Raw genomic sequence first — 20,692 nt, forward strand, 5'->3', positions numbered from 1 at the left:
GTATCTCGGCCAGAGGCAGAGTTCTCCCCCTCTCTGCCTCAGTGTCTACATCCAGTTGTCAGCAAATCCTACTGTCTTCCCTTTCCTCACATTTCACTCTTGCATTTTCAAGTAGGCTCTTCAAAGCTTTCCTGATGCATCACTGCCATAACCTCGTGGTCCTCTTCCATGCCTTTAGACTCTGTTCTCCTAATCTGCACTCTGCACTGCCCAGTTTCTCATTTGCAAATCTCATGTCCCTCCTTAAGGCGCTTAAGTAGAAAATATCCTCAGCCCTCAGGATAAAATTCACCCGTTGTGATTCGGCCCATGATAACAGCTGCTCTTTCTACCTGAGCCAATTTTCATCTTTCTTTGTACTGCTCACCCTTTGAGATGCCATTCAGGTGCTCTCGGAGTGATGTCTGCATTCTGTGATGTCTTACAGCACTCTTCTCGTGGAACTCCATTACTCACTGCTTATTTCCATTCCTCATCACACTACCCTGTTGTACATAGCCACTTTCCATAGAATATGAACGAAGCAATTAACAATACCATCTATCTATCTATCATCTATCTACTATATACCAAGTCTTGTTCTAAGTGTGATGCTCATATTGACTCTTTCTGTCCTCACAGCAACCATTATCTCCATCTCACAAAGCGGAGATCATGTTGACCTTCCTCACTTCCGTTGCGCTGGGCCTACTGACTAATGGGGCACTCAAAGAATACTTCCAGGCTGACTGGCTGCATGAGTGGTTCTGTAGTATGTTGGGAGTTGGAAAGAAATGCATGGAGAAGCCAGGTTAAGATTAATGACTCCAAGTCAGCTTTCAACAGTCCTAACTTAAAAACAGTGGCTGAAATTTTTAAGTGCCAATTAGAAAATCTCCTTACAGCTGCACTTGTTGTAGCTGTGGGAACAACTTTAGCGATTTCCTGTGTTGTGGAAATGTACCTTTGTGTATTTCCCAACGGTTTTCTCCAGTTCACTTTCTTGAAATTGGCTCTTACTGATACATTCCCTTTGATAAGCCCTAACATGAGTGATTGGTTAAGAAGAATATTGAGGAGTCAAGCCATGGCAAGAAAATACCTCCAGAAAAAAGCATCCACTAATGGTTGAGAGATGTTCCTTTGAAACAAACCTGCTACCTGTGCTGAAAGTTTTTGCCACACATTGTCTTTTTATGAGTGTGTCCTAGTCACTGTACTTATCAGTTCTGCCAGTATGCTATACCAGAGGTTGTGCCCAAGACGAGGGGAAAAAATGTAGTGAGTAATGGGAGTACACAAGGAGCGGGTTAACTTTTTGACGGGAAGTAGGTATTGCTTTTCTGTTAGTTTCAGTAAGTTCTAGGTAGAGTTTAAAAGCAGGAAACCTTTTATAGGATCAAGCAGCCAGTGGAGAAACAAGGCTAATAACAGAGGTGCTTTTGTTGCTCAAACTTGAGTGTTCCAAAAGAACAGCTCTTACCTTCTGAAGCATCAAAGTAAACCACCAAGCAAGGAAGAGAAATAGGACAGAGCTAAGAGAGGCAGTGAAGCCAACTCCATTGCTAACTTTGACCCCTTGTGTTTGGTTTGGGCACAAAAATATTGAAAATAGACAAGTTTTTGAACAGGGAAGCCAGAACAGCGAAGAGGATTGACCACATGAAAGGGAAAATGTGTTATCTTTAGCTTGAACTCAAGTGGCTGAAGCCAGTTTCATGGGAGGTTTCAGTCCTTGCTGATCACCAGTCCCATCTAGAAAGTAAGCAAACGATTTTTCTGCCTGGTCTTAACACATTTCTGTAAACTAAAAATATGGACTTTCATGCTTGTGAGCTCCTTTCAGCTTGGAAGTATGTTATGAGTTCTAAACTCAAACAGTAAAACATAAAACAATCCACCTTGAGCTAAAGGCGAAAGTGACAGGAATAGTACCCGCAGGTAACCACTGGCATTAGTGGTTCTCGTAGTGCAGTTTGTCAGTTGGCATCCTCCAAGACACTACGGGATTAAAACGATTTCGTAAAAGGACTAATTTGTCATTGACCTTTTACTGCTATGTTAGCATTTACACTCGTGGTGCAAAGGCACAGTTAAAGCAGTGGTCCCAAATTCTGCTGGTGGTCATTTTGTTGGGTTCCCAGAGTTACTTTTGTTTGTTTTTCGTGTGTTGTTTGACAGCACCGAAGGGTAGCCATTTGGTCTAGCTGTTGTCAGTGGTGCAACCTACATCCCATACTGCAGTTCCTAGGTTTCGTCTCCAGCCATGATTCTAGCCTGTGGTTCTAGTACCTTCCAGTAAAGACACCCAGGAAGCAGCAGGTGGTGAATCAAGGGATTAGGTCCCTACAGTCCACATGGGTGACCTTGGTTGCGTTTCTGGCTTCTGGTTCTGGTCTGTACCAGCCCATGCACTGTGGGCACTGGTGGAAGCCTTTTTGTGTGTTTCTATGTGTGTATCTGTCTCTTGAATAAATATGAGTTTTCTCATTTTTTTTGAAATTTCCACTAAAAGTATCATCAAAGAAATTGCTAAAAATAATTATGTTCTATTCCAAAATATCTCTAATGTTGATAAAATGGAAACTACATATGAAAAACTTCTGCTGTCTACCAAAGTAGAATTTTATCACAAAGAAAAGCATTTGGAGGATTGAATTATGTGCTGAACTAGCCAATTTTTTTCATGAAATATCAAGTTTACCTGAATGGAAGATGGATAGAAAGCCATGATTATGTGTACCTAGTAGATTTTTTTTTTTTTTGCGAACAAATTTTGTGAACCTGTCACTTAGAAAATTATGAACAGCTTTTTCACCATGATAAGCTGAGTTTTTGAATGAAAATTGCAAAAATAATGTATTTATCACTCTTTTTATGATAGTTTTCTGATATTCTAAGACTTTTCTGGTGAAATTAGTGATGATATTAACAGATGTGATTTCTAAATTATGTAATGGAAAGTGTCAACATTTGGAAGCTCACCGAAACTCAAGAAACAGTTATTTTCCTAATCACCAATGGATTGTCGTTAGGCTAAAAAAATAAAATAAATAAATTTTAAATTTATTTAAACCAATAAATATTCCAATAAATATTCAAACCAATAAATATTCATGTAACTGTATGAAAGTTCATTGATAGGTCATATATTTTACATTGTACAAAACTTTAAGAATTAAAATTTTCCCAAGAGTTTGGTATAACAGTATTCATTATTATCTTAAAAGGTTTTAAAATATTCCTCCCTTTTCTAACTGTGTGTCTATGTGATGCTGGATTTTCCTGCTGTGTTCAACCAAAACAATATAGAGCAGCAGATTGCAGCCAGAAACAGATGTGAAAATGTAATTTTTCTGTTTAGAAAGATGATTCAACATATTTTGAAAACTGTCAGTCTTCTCAGTATATTTTTTACAATATAATCACTTCTTAAAATATTTTTTAAAACATTCCATAAGTATATTATTGTTTTCAAGGTCCACTTTCATTTTCAAACATGCTACATATTTTTGGACATAGCCATAACTCAGTCATTTTAAGAATACAAAGAGATCCTCAGACAAAATCATTTGCGAATCCTTGGCATGGCAGCCATATTTGAAGGGCAGACTTTTCTATACCCACTGAACTGTAGATAGCAGGAAGCAGCATGCTTAGTGACATTTAATCCCCAAAAATATAGTTGGTTTTGTTGTAATTCCTAAGGAATTACTTGACTGAAATCCTAAGTAATTACTTGACTGAATTCCTAAGTAATTCCTAAGGAATGAGTCATTATATGACTAACTTCCAAGATGTTCTTACAATAGCATAGTCCTTCACAATCAATCGTAAGTCCATCATTCTGCTGTTTAAGTGTATCCCAACATTGTAGGCGTGGACGGGGACTCGTCTTGCCTCTTCATCTATAGTGGATCATACCATTGTCCTCTCTGCTGCTCCTCTCTGAATTTGCACTGCAGAAAAGCTAAGCTCTGTATGACATGATTGCTGGTGTGTGTTTGTGTCCCTGAGCCGGAAATCACAGCTCAGGTCTTCTCCTCTTTGCCTCCACCTAGTATTGCTGTTAACTTCTCACTTCATAAGAAAATAATTCCAACAGCTTGTGGAAAATGGAGCTGAAATATAGCTTTCCTTTGGTGCAAGCAATTTTGAAAAATCAAGGCCTACACAGGGTATCCAAAAAAAAGAGTCAGGGAAAATATACAGTATGAAAATATTATGAATGGATTTGTACATTTTTTGAACATTCTTACACTGAAGTAAATATTTCATTTAATTGCATCTTTTTACCTTTTTAAACTAGCCTTGTATTTGATAGAAATCTAGAAAGATTTTCTTTACAAAGTGAAGGTTGAAATTTATGTTTATTTGGCCTAGATATTATGGCAACCATGGTGTTTGTTTTCTGTATAGCTGTTCTCACCCAGTTTTTCCTTCTCTTCTGAAAAATTTCTTCTCCTCTCCTTCCTCCTGTTTCATCAGCCTAAACACACACACACACACACACACTCTCTCTCTCTCTTAATTTTCACATGCTGAGGTGTTTTTTGCACACTCCACTGCATCCTGACAAGCATCCCAGTGTGCCCTTTGATGTCCAAGAAATGTAAGAACTATACAATTGTCTCCTTGCTTTCCTGAATCAACACTTGAAGTACAGGGTCAGGCAAATACTTTCTTAGCAGGCAGTCTCCTTGGTTCTCTCGCGTACTCCAGCAGCAGGGCGAGTGCAACCGGCAAGTTTTGTTGTTTTTCGTTCCAGAGGAGGGGCTGGGCAGAGTCCGAGACACCCCATCAGTCAGAGGTCAGTGGTGCCAACGTGAGCAGAGATTTCACCCTCCGTGGATCTGTCCACTGCCCTCACTGCTCAGCCTTTCCATTACACAGGACCCCTGCCGATGAGCGTGTGAAATGTGAGGACTTCTTTCTTAATGTCCAGTTAAGCAAATTATTTTTTTAATGTGTTTGAGATAGCATATGTTCAAATTTACCTCTGAACGTTAAGAAACTTCACCTGTCCCCTCAATCAGTAAATACACATGTGCTCAAATTCTGCCTCCTCACGCTTCCCATACTGGGTTTCAGTGTTTTAGAGTTACAGAGTCTAGCATTTAGGAAGGAAGATGACCAGAATCAGTCACTGGGATGCAGCACATGTGGGTAGTACTCTGCCTCATGAAACAGTGACTGCACAGGCAGGCTGCTAGGAGCATATTTCAGAAAGTTCAGGTGCAGAAAATGAAAAGATATATGTCCTTTAGTGCAAACTTTTTAAATCCATGCATAGCCCTTTTTTTTTTTAAGATTCACTTATTTTTATTGGAATCAGATCTACAGAGAAAAGGATAGACAGAAAGAAAGAGGATCTTCCATCCACTGGTTCACTCCTCAAGTGGCCACAACGGCTGGAGCTGAACTGATCCAAAGCTAGGAGTCAGGAGTTTCTTCCAGGTCTCCCACATGGGTGCAGGGTTCCAAGGCCTTAAGCCATCCTCCACTGCTTTCGCAGGCCACAAGCAGGAAACTAGATGGGAGGTGCATCAGCTGGGATATGAGCCGGCAATCCACGTGGGATCCCGGCAGATGCAAAGTAAGGATCCAGCCACTAGGCTACTGTGCCGAGTCCCATGCATAGCTTTTTCATAATATACATTAGCCATGACCTTTTTGAATACTCCTTCACGTACATAGGTTTCAAAAACATTTTTGCATCAAAATAAAATTATCTCCGAATTACATTGTTTATAAATGTCTGAAATACCCTTTCCCTTACTAGTAACTCCAGTTGTACCATGTACTGGCCCCAGACCTGTCCATATATTCAACATACAGTGAAGAAATACGTAACAGCTGGGATGCTCATTTCCCACATTACATTGGCTGGGATCAGGTCTCTGGTTCCAGCCTGTTCCAACCACCCTGGGACGCACCAGGTGATGACTCAAATACTTGGATTCCATGGAGGAGACCCAGATCGAGTTCCTGAATGCAGGATTTGGTCTGGCCCAACTCTGTTGTGGACATTGAGCAGTGAAACAGCAAATGCAGACTCTCTCTCTGTGTCTTCCAAACAACTTAATCGTTCTTAAAAACACAGAATTAAGGTTGCCATTATCAGCCTAAACGTCACTTAAACCCTTAGCATACATCTGAATTCATAGGTCTGTAAAGTTAGCCATCTCGAAAGCTAACATTATTACAGTTGTAGTCACTTCCTCCTAAGGAAAGAAGGTAGTCAGGGTTTCATGGAATCACTTTGCAATTTATGAATCAGGTTCAAACTTTTACCGCCTTACATATGTGACACCTTTTAAAAGTTAATTTCTAACAGTTCCCTTATCCGTAAAATGGATTTGATAGTTGTGTGGAAACCAATAATGACCAAACAAAGGAACAGGATCAAAACTGTTGATTCTGAGTTTGTTATAGCACAGGGGTCAGACCCCATTGCCTGTGATTTCGTGGAGACATAAGGATCAGCAGAGGCAGGGACAAGAGTAAGTTTGTAGTGGGGAAAAGGACGGATTCAAGTGTCCCTGGTTGGCTATGCTCGGCTGGAGGAGCGGGAGGCAGGCTGGTTACAAGTGGACGCGCTGCTCGAGTGCTTAGGACTTGCTCCAGTTAGCACCGAGTTGGAAATGGGGAAAACAATGAGGGGATCCATCAGGTATGGATGAGCCAGTTGTTCAGGAAAGCACTGTTTCTCTTCCTGGCTTGTCACTGGAGACAGCAAGCCAATTTCTTGCAAAGCTGACTTCAAGCAGGCTGCCTTCTGCGGTGTTCATTGTACATAAGCAGTTGCTTCCCTGAGCAGGTTGTCTCAGACTCTGGGTCAAAATTCTGTTTAATCTTTATCCCCACGTTGTACTGAGATCCCGTCTCTCAGCTGCAGCTCTGCTAAGTGCCCATCACTGTGGCATCATGGAATAGGTGTGCAGTTGATAGAAGCAATCTCTTCAAGTGCTTGACATTGTTGCCGTCACATATATTTTCTCTGAGCTTGGAATCTGGAACATCCACCGAGAGCTTGGGAGAACCTAAGACTCAACAGATATAATTTGTTTCTTTTCTGTGACACAAGCCACAGTTGGAATGGTGTGTTAACTGTAGGCACCCCTGCATTCCTTACTGTCAGAAACATGGAGAGATTCCAGGGCTCCTAAGGCCATGCCAGGTGGAAGGTGCAGTCTAGGGCCATGAGTGGACAGTGGAGATCTCCTTAGGGAGAGCTAGTACAAAGTTCTTTGTCCTCAATAGATAACTGTGTTATTATCCACTGTGTTGCAAGTATTGTCTACCTGGCATCTGCCACACAGCCTTCACTTAACAGCGGTGTCAATGTATTTCTCAATTTAGATCCAAACCTATTTGAAGATACGAGGTGAAACCTTGCTCTTGCAAGCTGGGCCACTTGGCTTTTCCTGTACATCCTTATGGGACCAGTGTTCCCGATATCTGACTGGGTTAAAGTGAATCACAGAGTTTGCAATAATAGAAAAAAAATCAAGAATAATGATGTTGATCACTTCCTCCCCCAAACTGCTGAGTTCTAGAAAGAATGTTCCAGTAACTGTGTTAAAGGGAAGGATAAAGCCTGTTTCATTTGAATAGGAAAGAATAGGTGACTTGAAGTGCTTCTTGTTAGGGTCAGTGTGAAGTGATGATGAATCTCAACTTTAAAGACTACACTGGATCAAATGATTTTGCAGAAACACAGCCCAAGCTAGTTGGGTCACACAACCTCCAAGGGATCCCTCATCTCAGAGTGACAGGCAGACCTTGCGTTTGAGGGGGAGAATTGCTAGAGACTGGGGATTTCACAAATTAAAAAGCCAGCACTAGTATGCATTTCACCCTCCAAAGATCTGCTCAACCGTGCATTTATCCATATATTCATTCATTTAAACAGCATTGATTGCTTATCACTTACCAGGCACCAACAATACAGAGTGGATGCACTGCTCTCCTCTCAAAGAGCTCAAGCGTGTGATATGAAATCAGTGGTTAATACAAATAAAGCTAAAGACAAGATCTAACCAAACTTACTCAGTTGCACTGTCAAGGGAACAAAGTGATGACTCCAGTCTGTGCCTTTAGATGACTTCTGTGGCAGAAAGGTGTATACATAAAGACGCTTCTGCTAGATGGAACATGCTGTGTGCTTCAAAGAAAAAAAAAATTAAATATCTTGAAAACTAAAATGTCTTTCCAGCATTTGCTCCGTTCCAGCCCCATCGATCCAAGTATAAAGTGAGCCAGGTGCTGTACATTCTTTTAAAATAAATCCTCCCAATAACGTTGTTTCCGTTTGGCGAGTGCTGTCGCTTCCCTAAGATGTAAAGTTCAAACCTGCACTGCTCCTGCGTAGTTGCCAGCATCCGTATTCTTTTCCATCAGTGGGGCATTCCGGTCCAGATCCACTGAATCAGGATGTGTGGGAGGGCTCCCCATCTGCAGTTTTAATGAGTGAACATTCCAGATGGTTCCTATTTACACTGAAGTGTGACCACCCTCCTGCCTTGCCCCTGGTTCAGCTCTTGTTACCTCTGGCCTGAACCACTGAGGGACATCCTCCTTGTTTCCCCCTGCTGAGTACATCCTCATCGTTCTAATTCCTTTGCCCAGAAACTTTCAGTTCATGTAAAAGCTACACCTTTAAGTGGAAAAGAGAGCTTCCCTTTTTCAGGATAATCTGTTATCGATTCTAGCCTGGGATTTCTTGCTTCTTGTTCTTTTCTGCAGTCATATTTTACTCTTATAATGCATGTTGACGTTTTTCATATCCCCTGTGCTTGACTCTCATCCCCAAATGCCTGCTTGCCTTTCTGCCTTCCCGTCACACCCTTCTGATTCAAACAATACCTTCACAATCCCACCATGACTTCCTGCTTACTACCAAGAGAACTCAAACCGCTTAATATAGTCGCCGTAATGTTTTAATGTTTTATATCGCCGTGTGTTATTTTAGACCATATAGACATGGTCATATATGTTATTGTTTTTGAGAGAAATATTGCACTCTGTGGAAAGGTCAACGTAAGGTTGATTCAGGATGCAATATGAGGGATAGTTCCAGAAGCCCATTGCTTTTGTGTGGGTGCTGTTTCCAAACTGGTCAGATTCTAGTCAGCATTTATGTGGTGTGAGTGTAGATTTAAATTTTTCATCACAGTGAACATACTTGGCGTGACCTGAAAGATGATCTTCAAGTAAGCAAGAGAGAGAAAGAGAAGGCATGGTTGCTAGAGATAGACATCATTCTGTATCTGTTTAGACCATTTGGAGCAATAGTGTCTCTTCGACATTATTTCATTATGAAAGCATCCTATCAGGCGGGTATAATGTTAACAGAAGAGACAGCAGCAATAGCTGTTCCTGAATTAGTGACCTTAAATGCAATGGGAGCAATTAATTCCAGGCTTGTCAAGTAGTAACACTTACAATGCCAAAGTCTAGATATAGATGGCCACCAAAACAGACAGAGGAGCCCTGGAGGAAGTTAGGACCACCTGGCTTGCACGGAGTTGTGGCACTGACAGTTAACCGTGACATTCCTGGGTGTGAGACAACTGGGAAATTTACTAACTTCTCACATGATGAGCATGAGCAGAAAAGTTCTGGGTCAGCTCAACACAGAGTATCCTTGAATCCTCAACAACAGAGATTCACAGCTCCCTGGTCGGTTCCCAAATTCGTGCCATTGCTCAGATCCAGGTGGCCAGGTCCCCCGGAAAAACAACCCTTCAGTTTCTACTGTTAGTCTTTCTCCTATTCTTCTTGAAAGGGGCATTTTTACCTGGGTGACTATGAGTTGAAGAACAGGAAATAATTAGTCATTCTACATGTGATTGGACATGGGCTCCAAACCGCAGGTCTCATGAGTAGAGATTTCTGGGGGGTCAAGAGATCGACAGGTTTTAGCTCAGGTGCATGCACAGTCACTGACAGAATTCTCACAGGAATTCCCCAGCCTGTGGAATGAGCTCTGTTATGATGGGAAAGCCCAAGTAGAAATGCTAGGACTGCCTCTGCCTAGAATAACAGTAACCCAAAGGAAGCACGGGAGAGCCTGCAAAGATTAGTGACACAAGCCGGGAACTTGAAAGAGGCAGAGTGTTGGTTCCCATTCTGTCCTCATGCAACTCACCTATTTGGCCTGTTCAGGAGACAGAAGGATTTTGGAGAGGAGCAGTCCACTTGTGTAGGTTTAGCCAGATGGTGATCAGCAGTGATACACATACAAGTCATTTGATTTGAGCAAATGAATACAACCCTGGGAACTGGTACGCTACTTGGATCTGGGAACCTGTATTTTTCTTTCCCCTTGTTGATTAAGACCACCGGAATCAGCCTGCGTCACTCTACTGCTTCAGGGATATCTCAGCACCCCCAGCACAGTGTCAGAATTGGGATTGCATGAACTGGGATTGTTTTGCTTTCTCACAAGATGCCACACCAAAACTAGGACTCAAGAGATAACAAATGCCCTAACCTCACTGATAAGATATTTGTATATCAAAGGACAGGAAATAAGTCTGGCAAAACTCTGGAACTTTCTACCTGAGTGAAATTTCAAGTGTTTTAGTAGCTGGGAGCTTGTCAAGATAGTCCTTCTTGCTTCCCTACCCACCTACCTACTGACTGATCCTACAGTTCTGTTGGTTTTATCTCTAGATATTTCTAAGGTAATGTAATGATAATTTATATGTTCTTTTAAGTCTTTAATTTTACACAAGGGAAAAAAAATTGATTGGCTTACTATCCATTCCAGTGGATTCCTATCCTCAGTTGACTAGCACAATTACCTTTCTTTCATTTGACATAATTTATTAGTCACCTGGAGGAAAAAGGAAACATAAAGGCTTGTGTTTATGATTATGGCTATCTTGATATTATTTTACTATCTTCATATATCAACTGATGCCTGACTCACCTTTTATGAACATGGATAACAATTCCTTGTGTTACAATAAGACATCACCACTGAACAGGGATCAGACCTAGTTACCTATGCTGAACGTAGTATTAGCACATAATAGATATTCAATACATATGTTTAATCAGGCATGTAGATTTTAGGTCATTTCCGTTCCTGTCTTATATCTGTTAGACTTGACTTTTAAAAAGACTTACTTGCTAATAAACTATGCAGAAATAAATTAGAAAGAATGTATCATGGTGCTTGCCAAATCTGAAATTCTTCCATCCAGCTTGGCCCATCTTTTTCCAACTGGGACTATTTCCAAGTGGATTTTTCTTCACCATGGAGAACCACATATCCAATTAGTGAGACCCATTCCCAACTACTGCCTACAGTACCCCTGGGGGTTGAGCTTATTCCTTTTTACAGAAAAATTATATTAAACAGGCCCTGTGAAAAGTATCTCAATTCACTGCTGAATTATATATCTTGGGATTTACTCAGGAAACTTCAACAATAAAAAGAACTCGCCAACGCTTGGTAAACAGATATGTGGGTAAAAACGTAACTTTTTTTTCTTAAAGATTTATTTATTTTCATTGGAAAGTCAGATATACAGAGAGGAGGAGAGACAGTGAGAAAGATCCGTCCGATGATTCACTCCCCAAGTGAGCACAACGGCCGATGCTATGCCAGTCCGAAACCAGGATCCAGGAACTTCTTCCAGGTCTCCCACACAGGTGCAGGGTCCCAAGGCTTTGGGCCGTCCTTGACTGCTTTCCCAGGCCACAAGCAGGGAGCTGGATGGGAAGGAGAGCTGCCAGTATTAGAACCGGCGCCCATATGGGATCCTGGTGCATTGAAGGTGAGGACTTTAGCCACCAGGACCAAAACATAACTTTTTAAAGCCTTGGGTTGATAGGGTCATCATGAACTATCTTTCTATACTTAAGAAAACCAAGATTCAATATCATGGCTTTTTCTTTTTTTTTTTTGACACAAAGTGAGAAAATGACACAGAGATGTTGACTACATGAGAAAGGGTTATTCTAGAATTTAAGTTTCATGTGAATTATTTTCGAAAGGTACTGTGCTCACAAATTTAAAACTGAGTGCATTTCTCTGTTTATGAACATTAACATGTGAAATGGAGTTTTCTCAGGCACATGCCACAACCTTAGGTGGCTTTAAACAACAGAAATGTAATTGCTCACAGTTGTGTAGGCTGGAAGTCCACAACTGGGGTTGCAGTAAGATCATTTTTTTTTTTTTTAAACATAGCCTGTGTTCCAGCTTTCTGACTTGGGTTCTTGCTGTGTCCTCACATGGTCTTTCCTCTGGGCCTGCACTGATAAGAGAACTCTGGTGATTCTTCCTTTTAAGAGGAAGTTGGCCTGATCAGATTAGCACTACATCCTCCTGACCTCAGTTGACTTTGATCACCTCCCAGTGCCCTGCCTTTAAATATCTAGACATTAAAACGTTAATGCAAAATGCCACCTGGGCCATCCTTTCAAAAATAATTTAAATATGTCTTTACCATGGGAGTTTGTTTTGCAAATTACTTTACACTTGTAGTGCCCACAGCAAACTTGGATGGTATAAAATACTACCTACCACTACTTTCTAAGAACTTGTTGATGAAATATATGCTATTAAATTATCTTTCTAAAACTATAAAAAAAATACAGATTTGTATAAAACCTCTTAATCCTACCTCGCAATTATGCCATTTTGTTCCCTCCCATTCATTGCACTAATAGAGTCATTGAGTTTCACAATACAAATTACATTGAGACCAGTATGTGTTTACCTCTTTAATATTATTCCATAGTGCTTTTCCTTCATTGGTATACTGATTGAAAAAGCCTTTGAATGCTTCATTTCAATGAACTAGAGCAAATTTCATTTCCTGAGCTTTTTACAAGACAGTATTGACTTCTTTGGACACACTCGTCCATTCAATTGTGCCTGTCACAAATCCAAACTCCATTTGTCTGTATGAAATATCTTTGAACATATACCATTCATTGAATTCTTATTTTAAAAATGGCATCAGAAGCAGCTATAGGTGAGACTGAATTGATCACTCCAAAATAGCCACCAGTCCTCCTAGGGCTTTTTGCCCTCCTGACCCCAGCCAGGCAGGCTCCATTGCCAGACCTTCCTAAATTGGCCTCATTGGGTTTATGCATGACATGAATAGGTTCAAGCTATGTGAAAATGGGGTTAGTGCACTAATTTACAGCTGAGAGGTAGAAAGTTTGGTTAGAAATTGGAAGCTTTCTCTGAAAACAAAACATATCCCAGTACTGCATATGCTCCATGACGGTGAGATTATTTAAATTATAAGAAGGCGTGTGTTTACTTGAATGGACTGTTTTAAGGGCTAGCAATTCTACACACTGCAAAGTTGTAGCATAGGAAGTTGGGTTTCAAGGAGTCAGGAATCAAGCTGTATCTTGTAAATGGAAACAAGAGGCAAAAGAAAGGAGTTCTCTGATGTTGTTCAGAATCACTGGAGTTGAGAACCACAGCCTCAATCCATCTGTCACCTACTCATGACAAGCAAGGAATGAGGGCCAGGTTCCTCCTTTGTTCTCCTGTTACAATATTCAATGTCCCCTGCCAGGGCTTGTGCTGTGGTTGAGAAGTATCTGGGCTGCAGATAGAGCAGAAAAATTCAATTCTTTGGGGCCATATTCAGCCTTCTCATGTCACAAGAAACAGGCTCATTAGCCATCTTCTTTTCTCTTCACCACTTAAATCCTATGTTGCAAAACTGTATCTGGAGCTAAAATAACAGCACATTTATAGAAAGTACCACTCTGCCCTAGTCTATGATGTGGGAAAACAGACATCTTCAGAACAGATAAGGTAGAGAAGTCATCCCACCCATAGTCAGTTATCCCTCACGTGTTTATACCCATCACATTCTTTGATGTCTCATGTGGTATTGAAGGAATGTGGCATTTAAATGTTCCATGTGTAAAGGAGTAGGCAAGATTAATCTCCAAGTGCTGACATAATTAGTCAAAGAGCTTCACCTGACTGTTACAGTTGGTTAACTTATGCATTCTCTTGTCCTAATTCCAAGAGGATCTATAAAACACACAAGACAGAATCTGTAAAAATCAATGTCCCTTAAATACCCTGAGTTGATCAGCATACAATGTATCTACACAGGAAAGATGACCACATGGGACATGAGTGTTTTCTATAAAATAAACCTCAGAAAAGGCTGGAATTGTTACGAGGAAAAATATCAACCAGTGACTACATACTAAGCCAACAACTGAGTGTAAGCAACAGGTGGTTTCTATTTCCATGGAGTTTACATGGATTAACTCATTTCAACTTTGCATGACCATCTCATGTTACTCAGGCAGAAACTAGAGTGTGGCAAGGTTAATCATTTGCGTAATGTCACACAACTCCTCAGTGTGACCTGGGATCTGAGTTCAACCTTGCATGCAACTCGCATGTCCAGCTGGGATCCCTGCTGCCTTCTAGACTTGGTAAGGCCACTTTCCTGAGCTTGAACCCTGACAAATAAAGAATACCCAAAAGTGCTCCTTTAGAAAGACACTGGGTAGATTGTATGACAAGTAATGTGTATCTGAAGTTTGTGCAAGGCCCAGAAGTTTCCTTTTAAAAATATCTATTTCTCGGGGAGTGAGCATTTAGTCTGAAGGTTGGGGTTTCTATGTGCTGTGTCAGAGTGCCTGGCTTTGCCCCCAGTCTTCTGGCTCCAGCTCTGGCCTAGTCCTAGCCTTTGCAGACATTTGAGGAATGAATAGCTAACAGGATCTCTTTCAGTCTGTCTCTCTTCCTATCTTGCAAAAGAAAAAAAGAATTGTGAAATCAACTCTTATTAAAAAGGGCTTTAATGGTAACTCAGTAACATGGCTAATGTGATTCGAAATCTGAATTTCCTAAGGTGAATGGCACTTGATGGTCGGGCATAGTTCCTGTCCTTGACACCTGCTCCCCGCCTTTTTATTTACTTCCTAGCCTTTTGTACTGATCAGCAGTGAACTTGCTTGTGTTGTTCTGTGTTTGTATCGCTGGCTTCTCCTGCTGGGGTGACAGCTGGCACCTGCCAACCTTGCTTTCCTGCATCTCCAGGACTCAGTACAGGGGATGGCACAGTCAGTGCTCAACACTATGCTTGAACACCTGTTTCTGCCTCCAGGTTTCAGTTCACATGTTACCAGCTGTGGTACCTCCCATGCATCCCCTCTTCATTCCAGCACTTCCATGTCATAGTTAACCATTTCTCAATGGTGTCTGACTCCTCTATGAGATTACAGGCAATTGTTCAAGAACAGGAACCTTATGGTGCTCATTTCTTGCCCAGAGTCTCACGAGAGAGCTGAGCACAGTAGTGGCAATGAAAAAAACAAAAACAAACGAAAAAATTGCCTTTAGAAGCCACGATGCTCCCTCTGGGCCTGATCCTTCGTCATGCATTCAAAGCTCACTTGTAACAGGATTTGGCATTTGAGAACATCTGCGAAATAAGCTTCATTATTTCTCTACCTTTTCAGGAACCGCTTTGGGAAGCTACATACCAGAAAGTGAGGAATCATGTCCATGATCGCGGCTTTCTACAGCGGCAAGTCCATCCTCATCACGGGGGCCACAGGCTTCATGGGCAAAGTGCTGATGGAGAAGTTGTTCCGGACCAGCCCCGACCTGAAAGTTATTTACATCCTTGTGAGGCCCAAGGCTGGCCAGACGCTGCAGCAGCGTGTTTTCCAGATCCTCAACAGTAAGGTATGTCTTGTGAAAAGGACCTAGAACAAGACTAACTGCTTCATCCCACGGAGCAGGTGGGGGCCAGAGTCGTACACAGGTAAGGGAAGGAGGCCGATTCAAGTAGCAGCCAACTGCTGATGGAAATCTGTGGGTTTTTCCCAAAACAGAGGAATCCCTGCCCAGACGCAGTTGAGGACAGATGAGTAGCATGTATGTTCTGAAAGTCAGCAAGAATAAAAATTCTATGGCTCCCAGAGCGTGGGATGGCTGAGAGTCTGGCACAGTGATGGAGACGTTGCTTTGGGCCTAGGGGCTGGCATTGGGACACATCAGGTATAGTCATTGCCTGTGACAGCTGGCATTCCATGTGGGCGCCAGTCCATGTCCTGACTGCTGCACTTCCCATCCGGCTCACTGCTAATGACCTGGGAAAACCAAAGATGGGGGATCCAGATGGAGGTTCTGGCTCCTGCTTCTGACATGGCCCAGTTCTGGCAGTTACAGACATCAGGGGAATGAACCGGTAGAAGGGTGATTGCTCTCTCACCCATTCTCTCTGTAAATCTAACTTTCAAAAATAATAAACCTTAGAAAAAGAGCTGCCTGGATATAACAGAACCCCTAGGTTCCATGCCTAACCCAGACTGCTAATCCAGACCCTGGCAGGCAGCGTGGAATAGTTTGATGCCTGTGTCCCTGTCATTCATGGAGCTTCGGGTTGAGTTCTAGGCTCCTGGCTTTGGCCTAGCCAGCCGTTGCTGTTACAGGCACCGGAAGAATGAACCAGAGATGGAATGTCCCTCTCCTCCACTATCTGGCAGATAAAACAAAAATAGATAAATTTTAAAATAAAAAAAAAGTCCTCCTAGAGCGGACATTACAGCTTCAGAATCAGTCTCAACTCACCTAAACTCTTCACTAATTTCCTACTAAATTTAACGTAGTATTTTTTAAGCCCTAAATTATTTTTTAATATTCTTATATTCTGTGATGTATGGAACAGGTAATCTTCCTGAGGAGCCCAGCAGAAGCACTGTCAGTTGTCGCAGCTCTGCAAAATTTAGCAGTTAAATGTTTTATTGATGGAAGCTTGCTATTTCTGTCATCCTGTAATTTGTTTCTAAGGTAAAAAAAAAAACATTGGGAATAAAGTATCATGCCTGTGAATAAGCGCTGTATATTAAACTCTCTTCTCCAAAAAATTATGCATGTCCTCTCAGGTTTTAATTTATCATTTCCAAGGCAATGCGGTTTCAGTCTCAAGCATTCTGAATGCAGATTCTGATGTATCAATTAGCTCCAGATTTCCAGCATTTAAAATAGAAATAAACAGCATCATCCATCTCCCATATTACTATGTGATGTGTACAGGGCTACTTAAGGCTAGAAAAGGGAAAATGTAAAGCCTCTGATATATATATATATATATATATATATATTTTTTTTTTTTTTACCATGTTTCCTATGCAGTATATAGGAATGCTATGGCTGCACATTATGCAGGCATCTGCCCACAAACATAGTGGTGTCACCAGAGTAAGATTTTTTTGCCATAGACTCAGACAGGCCTCCTCCTGCCCATCACTTCCTGACTCAGCAGCCTGACAGGTGGTCACAGGAGTTCCCTGGAACCTCATCCCTGAAAGATGCCATTCAAAGGGCAACAAAGCTGTACAAAGTAAGAACTGTCAGTAATACTCTACCATAGGTGGGGGCACTAAAGCTTGATATGTTGACTAACCAAAGGTCACTTACTTTTAAACAAGAGAGTCAGACTTCAGGCCCAGGCCTGGCCCACCTGCTTCCACTCCACCCTGTCTCCCTGTGAATAATGCATCGTCAGACTAAGGTCAAAGGGTAGCAGACATTAAACCAAAACACGTCAACCTCCAGATCCCTGCAGACAGCACTGCTCAGCCAGGTACACCTCATGGTCCTTGTCATCACACAGCAGGCATTCCTATCTAGTAGGTCTGTTTCCACCTGTCTGTGTGTGGAGAAGTACTGAGGCAGCGTCTTGTGGTCAGCGCCATCTTCGCCTGCATCTCTTTTTGATGCCTTGTGTTTGATAACACAGCAAAGTTACTTTGATTCTAGAAATCAGGATTGGATAGTGAAACTCATATGCTGTGAAGACATCTGTGAAACACCTTGCAGATCCTATCTGCTTCCACAACTAGGCTATTTATTGTCATCTATTGCCTGTTACATGACAGTAAATACAGACCAAGACAAGCAAGGTGTCACCTGGGGAGCTCTCAAGGGTTGCAGAGTTACACTGAAGTAAATTTGAGTCTCAGCGGTACCAGTTACTAGACTTGGGATGGTGAGTAGCACAGGGGCTTTGTTGTATTGCACCTTGACTTCTTATCTTTAAAATGGAGCAGTAACCCCTTGTGCAGCAAGGGGAGTCTCTTCTCCACTCCCAGCCCCCACATTTTATCTTTGTCTTTCCCTTGCTCTCTTCCGGCTTCAAATCCAGACCTGACATCATGACATATGGCTTTAACCACCACCCCTCATAATTAAGCTATGCTAATAAGGATTATATCTACAAATTGTTTTCACACTAAAGAAATTGTAGGAGACAAGAAATGTTTAAATTCAATGGATTCATGTATTTACTTAAAAGGCAAAGTGACTGAGAATGAGGGAAGAAGAAAAGGAGAAATCTTCCATCCATAGGTTCACTTTAAAATATCTGCAACACCAGGAGCCAGGAGCTCTATGCTGGTTTCCCACATGGGTGACAGGGGCCCAGGAATGTTGTCATCATTCACTGCCTTCCAAGACATATTATCAGGAAGGTGGATGGGAGATGGAGCTGCCAGGATTCAAACTAGCATTTCAACCTGGGATGCTACAAGGAACAGTTTAACCCACTGCGCCTTAATGCCAGCCTTAGAATCTGTTATCTGTTACCTAGTTGAGAAATGTCTTATTTGTAGGAGGCCACTGTGATTACATGGCAACTTTGCAGGTAATGAGAACAAAATTATCTTCTGATTCCTCCTTTAAAAACCTAAGCTGGGATTATACAGATGCCTCCTTTCCTGGCATTTTGCTCAATCTGCTAATGACAAAGAGATTATCCATGGAAAAATCATGTGATTTCATGTATAACTACCCCAAGACTTATAAGCTCCAGCTGCACAAATTGTAAATAATTCAACTCCAAAAATGCCGTTATTGGGTGGTCACAGGAGTCAGGAGCCAGGAGCTTCTCCCTGGTCTTCCACATGGGTGTAGGGCCCAAGGCCTTGGTCCATCTAAAAATGCTCAGTAGCCATATGTGGCTAACAGTGTGTTTATTAGACACAGCAGGTGTATTTCTATTGTAACAGAGTTTTACCAGTCCATATGTGCCTAGAGGGGTGAGTGCTTGGTAGATGAAGACTATGTTGCAATTCAGGTTTCCTTGGTCCCCATAACTTTTATTCATTGTCTGGTCGCGTGCTGGAGGGCCTGTGCTTTGTTAAGTATAGGGAAGGCACAAATGATATGGAGACAGAAATGACATCACCAAGTCAGAGAGAAGGATGTGTGAAGTAGCCTGCGTTCTCCAGGGAGAACAGCACCAGGAAGGTTCAAAGCAGAGAGCAGCAACCCATGCAGGTGGAACGGTCAGGAGCTGCGCCTGCACTGCTTGAGCTCCGGTTGGCCCAGTCTGTGAGATCTTCACCTCGGTCATTTTGTTTTGGTTTTGTGCCCTTATTGGTGTGATAGTTGCCATGGTTTCAGGCTTCACAAGCAAGGGCACTTTAAGAATTCATGGGAAATGGGATTCAAAGATAAATTTATTTTGGTGCAGAAATATGTTGAAAGGTATGCACAGTTTTCTTCATACTACATATTTTTCATGGTTCTTTTGAAAATATGTGGTAACTTGAGATGGCCAGATGCCAGATCTCCTAAATTTATTACCTAAGGTAGGTGTTTGTGATGTAACCTTAAAACACAGCTGAGATGGAGGCAAAGTCAGGAAGCTTCTAGAAGTCCAGAAGTAAGAAGGAAATACATGCATTAGGGGCCAGAGAAAAAGAGAGCGATATCTCAAATGAATTTGCAAAAAAAAAAGGCAAATATTTACTGTGAGCTCAGTATGCTGGATGTTATGGGAATGGGTGGATAAAGCAGTAAATGAAACAGACTTGGGAGTTGACCTCACAGGCCTCTGGACAAGTTTTCTACAATCCAAATGTTTATCTATGCATTTTGACAAATGGCATACAAGAAAAGCACAAGATGCTTTGACACATGAGCCAGTGGGACTTGTTTTAAAGCTTGTATCCAGGGGAGGAGCTAGGGACACCCTCAGTGAAGTTCAGAGAGGTGATTGCATTCAGAAATATGCCAGAGCGTGACCATGGCTGTTGTATACTGGCGGGGGGAATGGGGGAGGGACATATTATAGAAAATGGCCCCATTTTGTTAAATAAGCTTAGCTTTTTTAGTTTTTGTTTTTTTCTTTACTTGAAAGGCAGACTTATAGAGAAAAAGAATCTTCCACATTGCTGGTTACTCCACATTGTTGCACAGCCAAATCTGGGCCAGTCTGAAGCCTGGAGTTTCCTCTGGTCGCTCACCTGAGTGCCAGGCTCCAAGGACTTGGGCCATCCTCTGCCGCCTTCCCAGACCATTAGCAGGGAAGTAGATCAAAAGTGGATTAGCTGGGACTCAAACCAGCACGGGTGTGGGAAACTGGTTTCACAGGCAAGTGGCTGGGCCAGCTACGTTACAACACTAGCCCCAAAATGCCTCATTTTTTTTTAAAGATTTATTTTTATTATTTTTTCATTGGAAAGGCAGATATACAGAGAGGAGAGACAGAGAGGAAGATCTTCCATCCGATGATTCACTCCCCAAGTGAGCGCAACGGGCCGATACTATGCCGATCCAAAGCCAGGAGCCTCTTCCGGGTCTCCCACGCGGGTGCAGGTTCCCAAAGCCTTGGGCTGTCCTCGACTGCCTTCCCAGGCCACAGGCAGGTAGCTGGAAGGGAAGCGGGGCTGCCGGGATTAGAAC

General features: G+C 42.0%; 1 protein-coding gene across 2 annotated transcripts in view; it reads left to right on the forward strand.

Moving 5' to 3' along the window:
* Positions 1 to 20,692, forward strand: part of FAR2 (fatty acyl-CoA reductase 2) — an 84,259-nt gene that overhangs the window by 25,914 nt on the left and 37,653 nt on the right. For both annotated transcript variants that reach the window (XM_040987463.1, XM_040987464.1), the window contains exon 2: positions 15,457 to 15,685. In XM_040987463.1, coding sequence (XP_040843397.1) covers positions 15,497 to 15,685 — 189 coding nt within the window. In that variant the 5' untranslated portion in view covers positions 15,457 to 15,496. The remainder of the gene's footprint in view (positions 1 to 15,456; positions 15,686 to 20,692) is intronic.

This window comes from Ochotona curzoniae, unplaced genomic scaffold (genome assembly GCF_017591425.1).
Source record: "Ochotona curzoniae isolate NIBS_2020 unplaced genomic scaffold, NIBS_Ocur_1.0 contig_4645, whole genome shotgun sequence".
Taxonomy (NCBI): Eukaryota; Metazoa; Chordata; class Mammalia; order Lagomorpha; family Ochotonidae; genus Ochotona; species Ochotona curzoniae.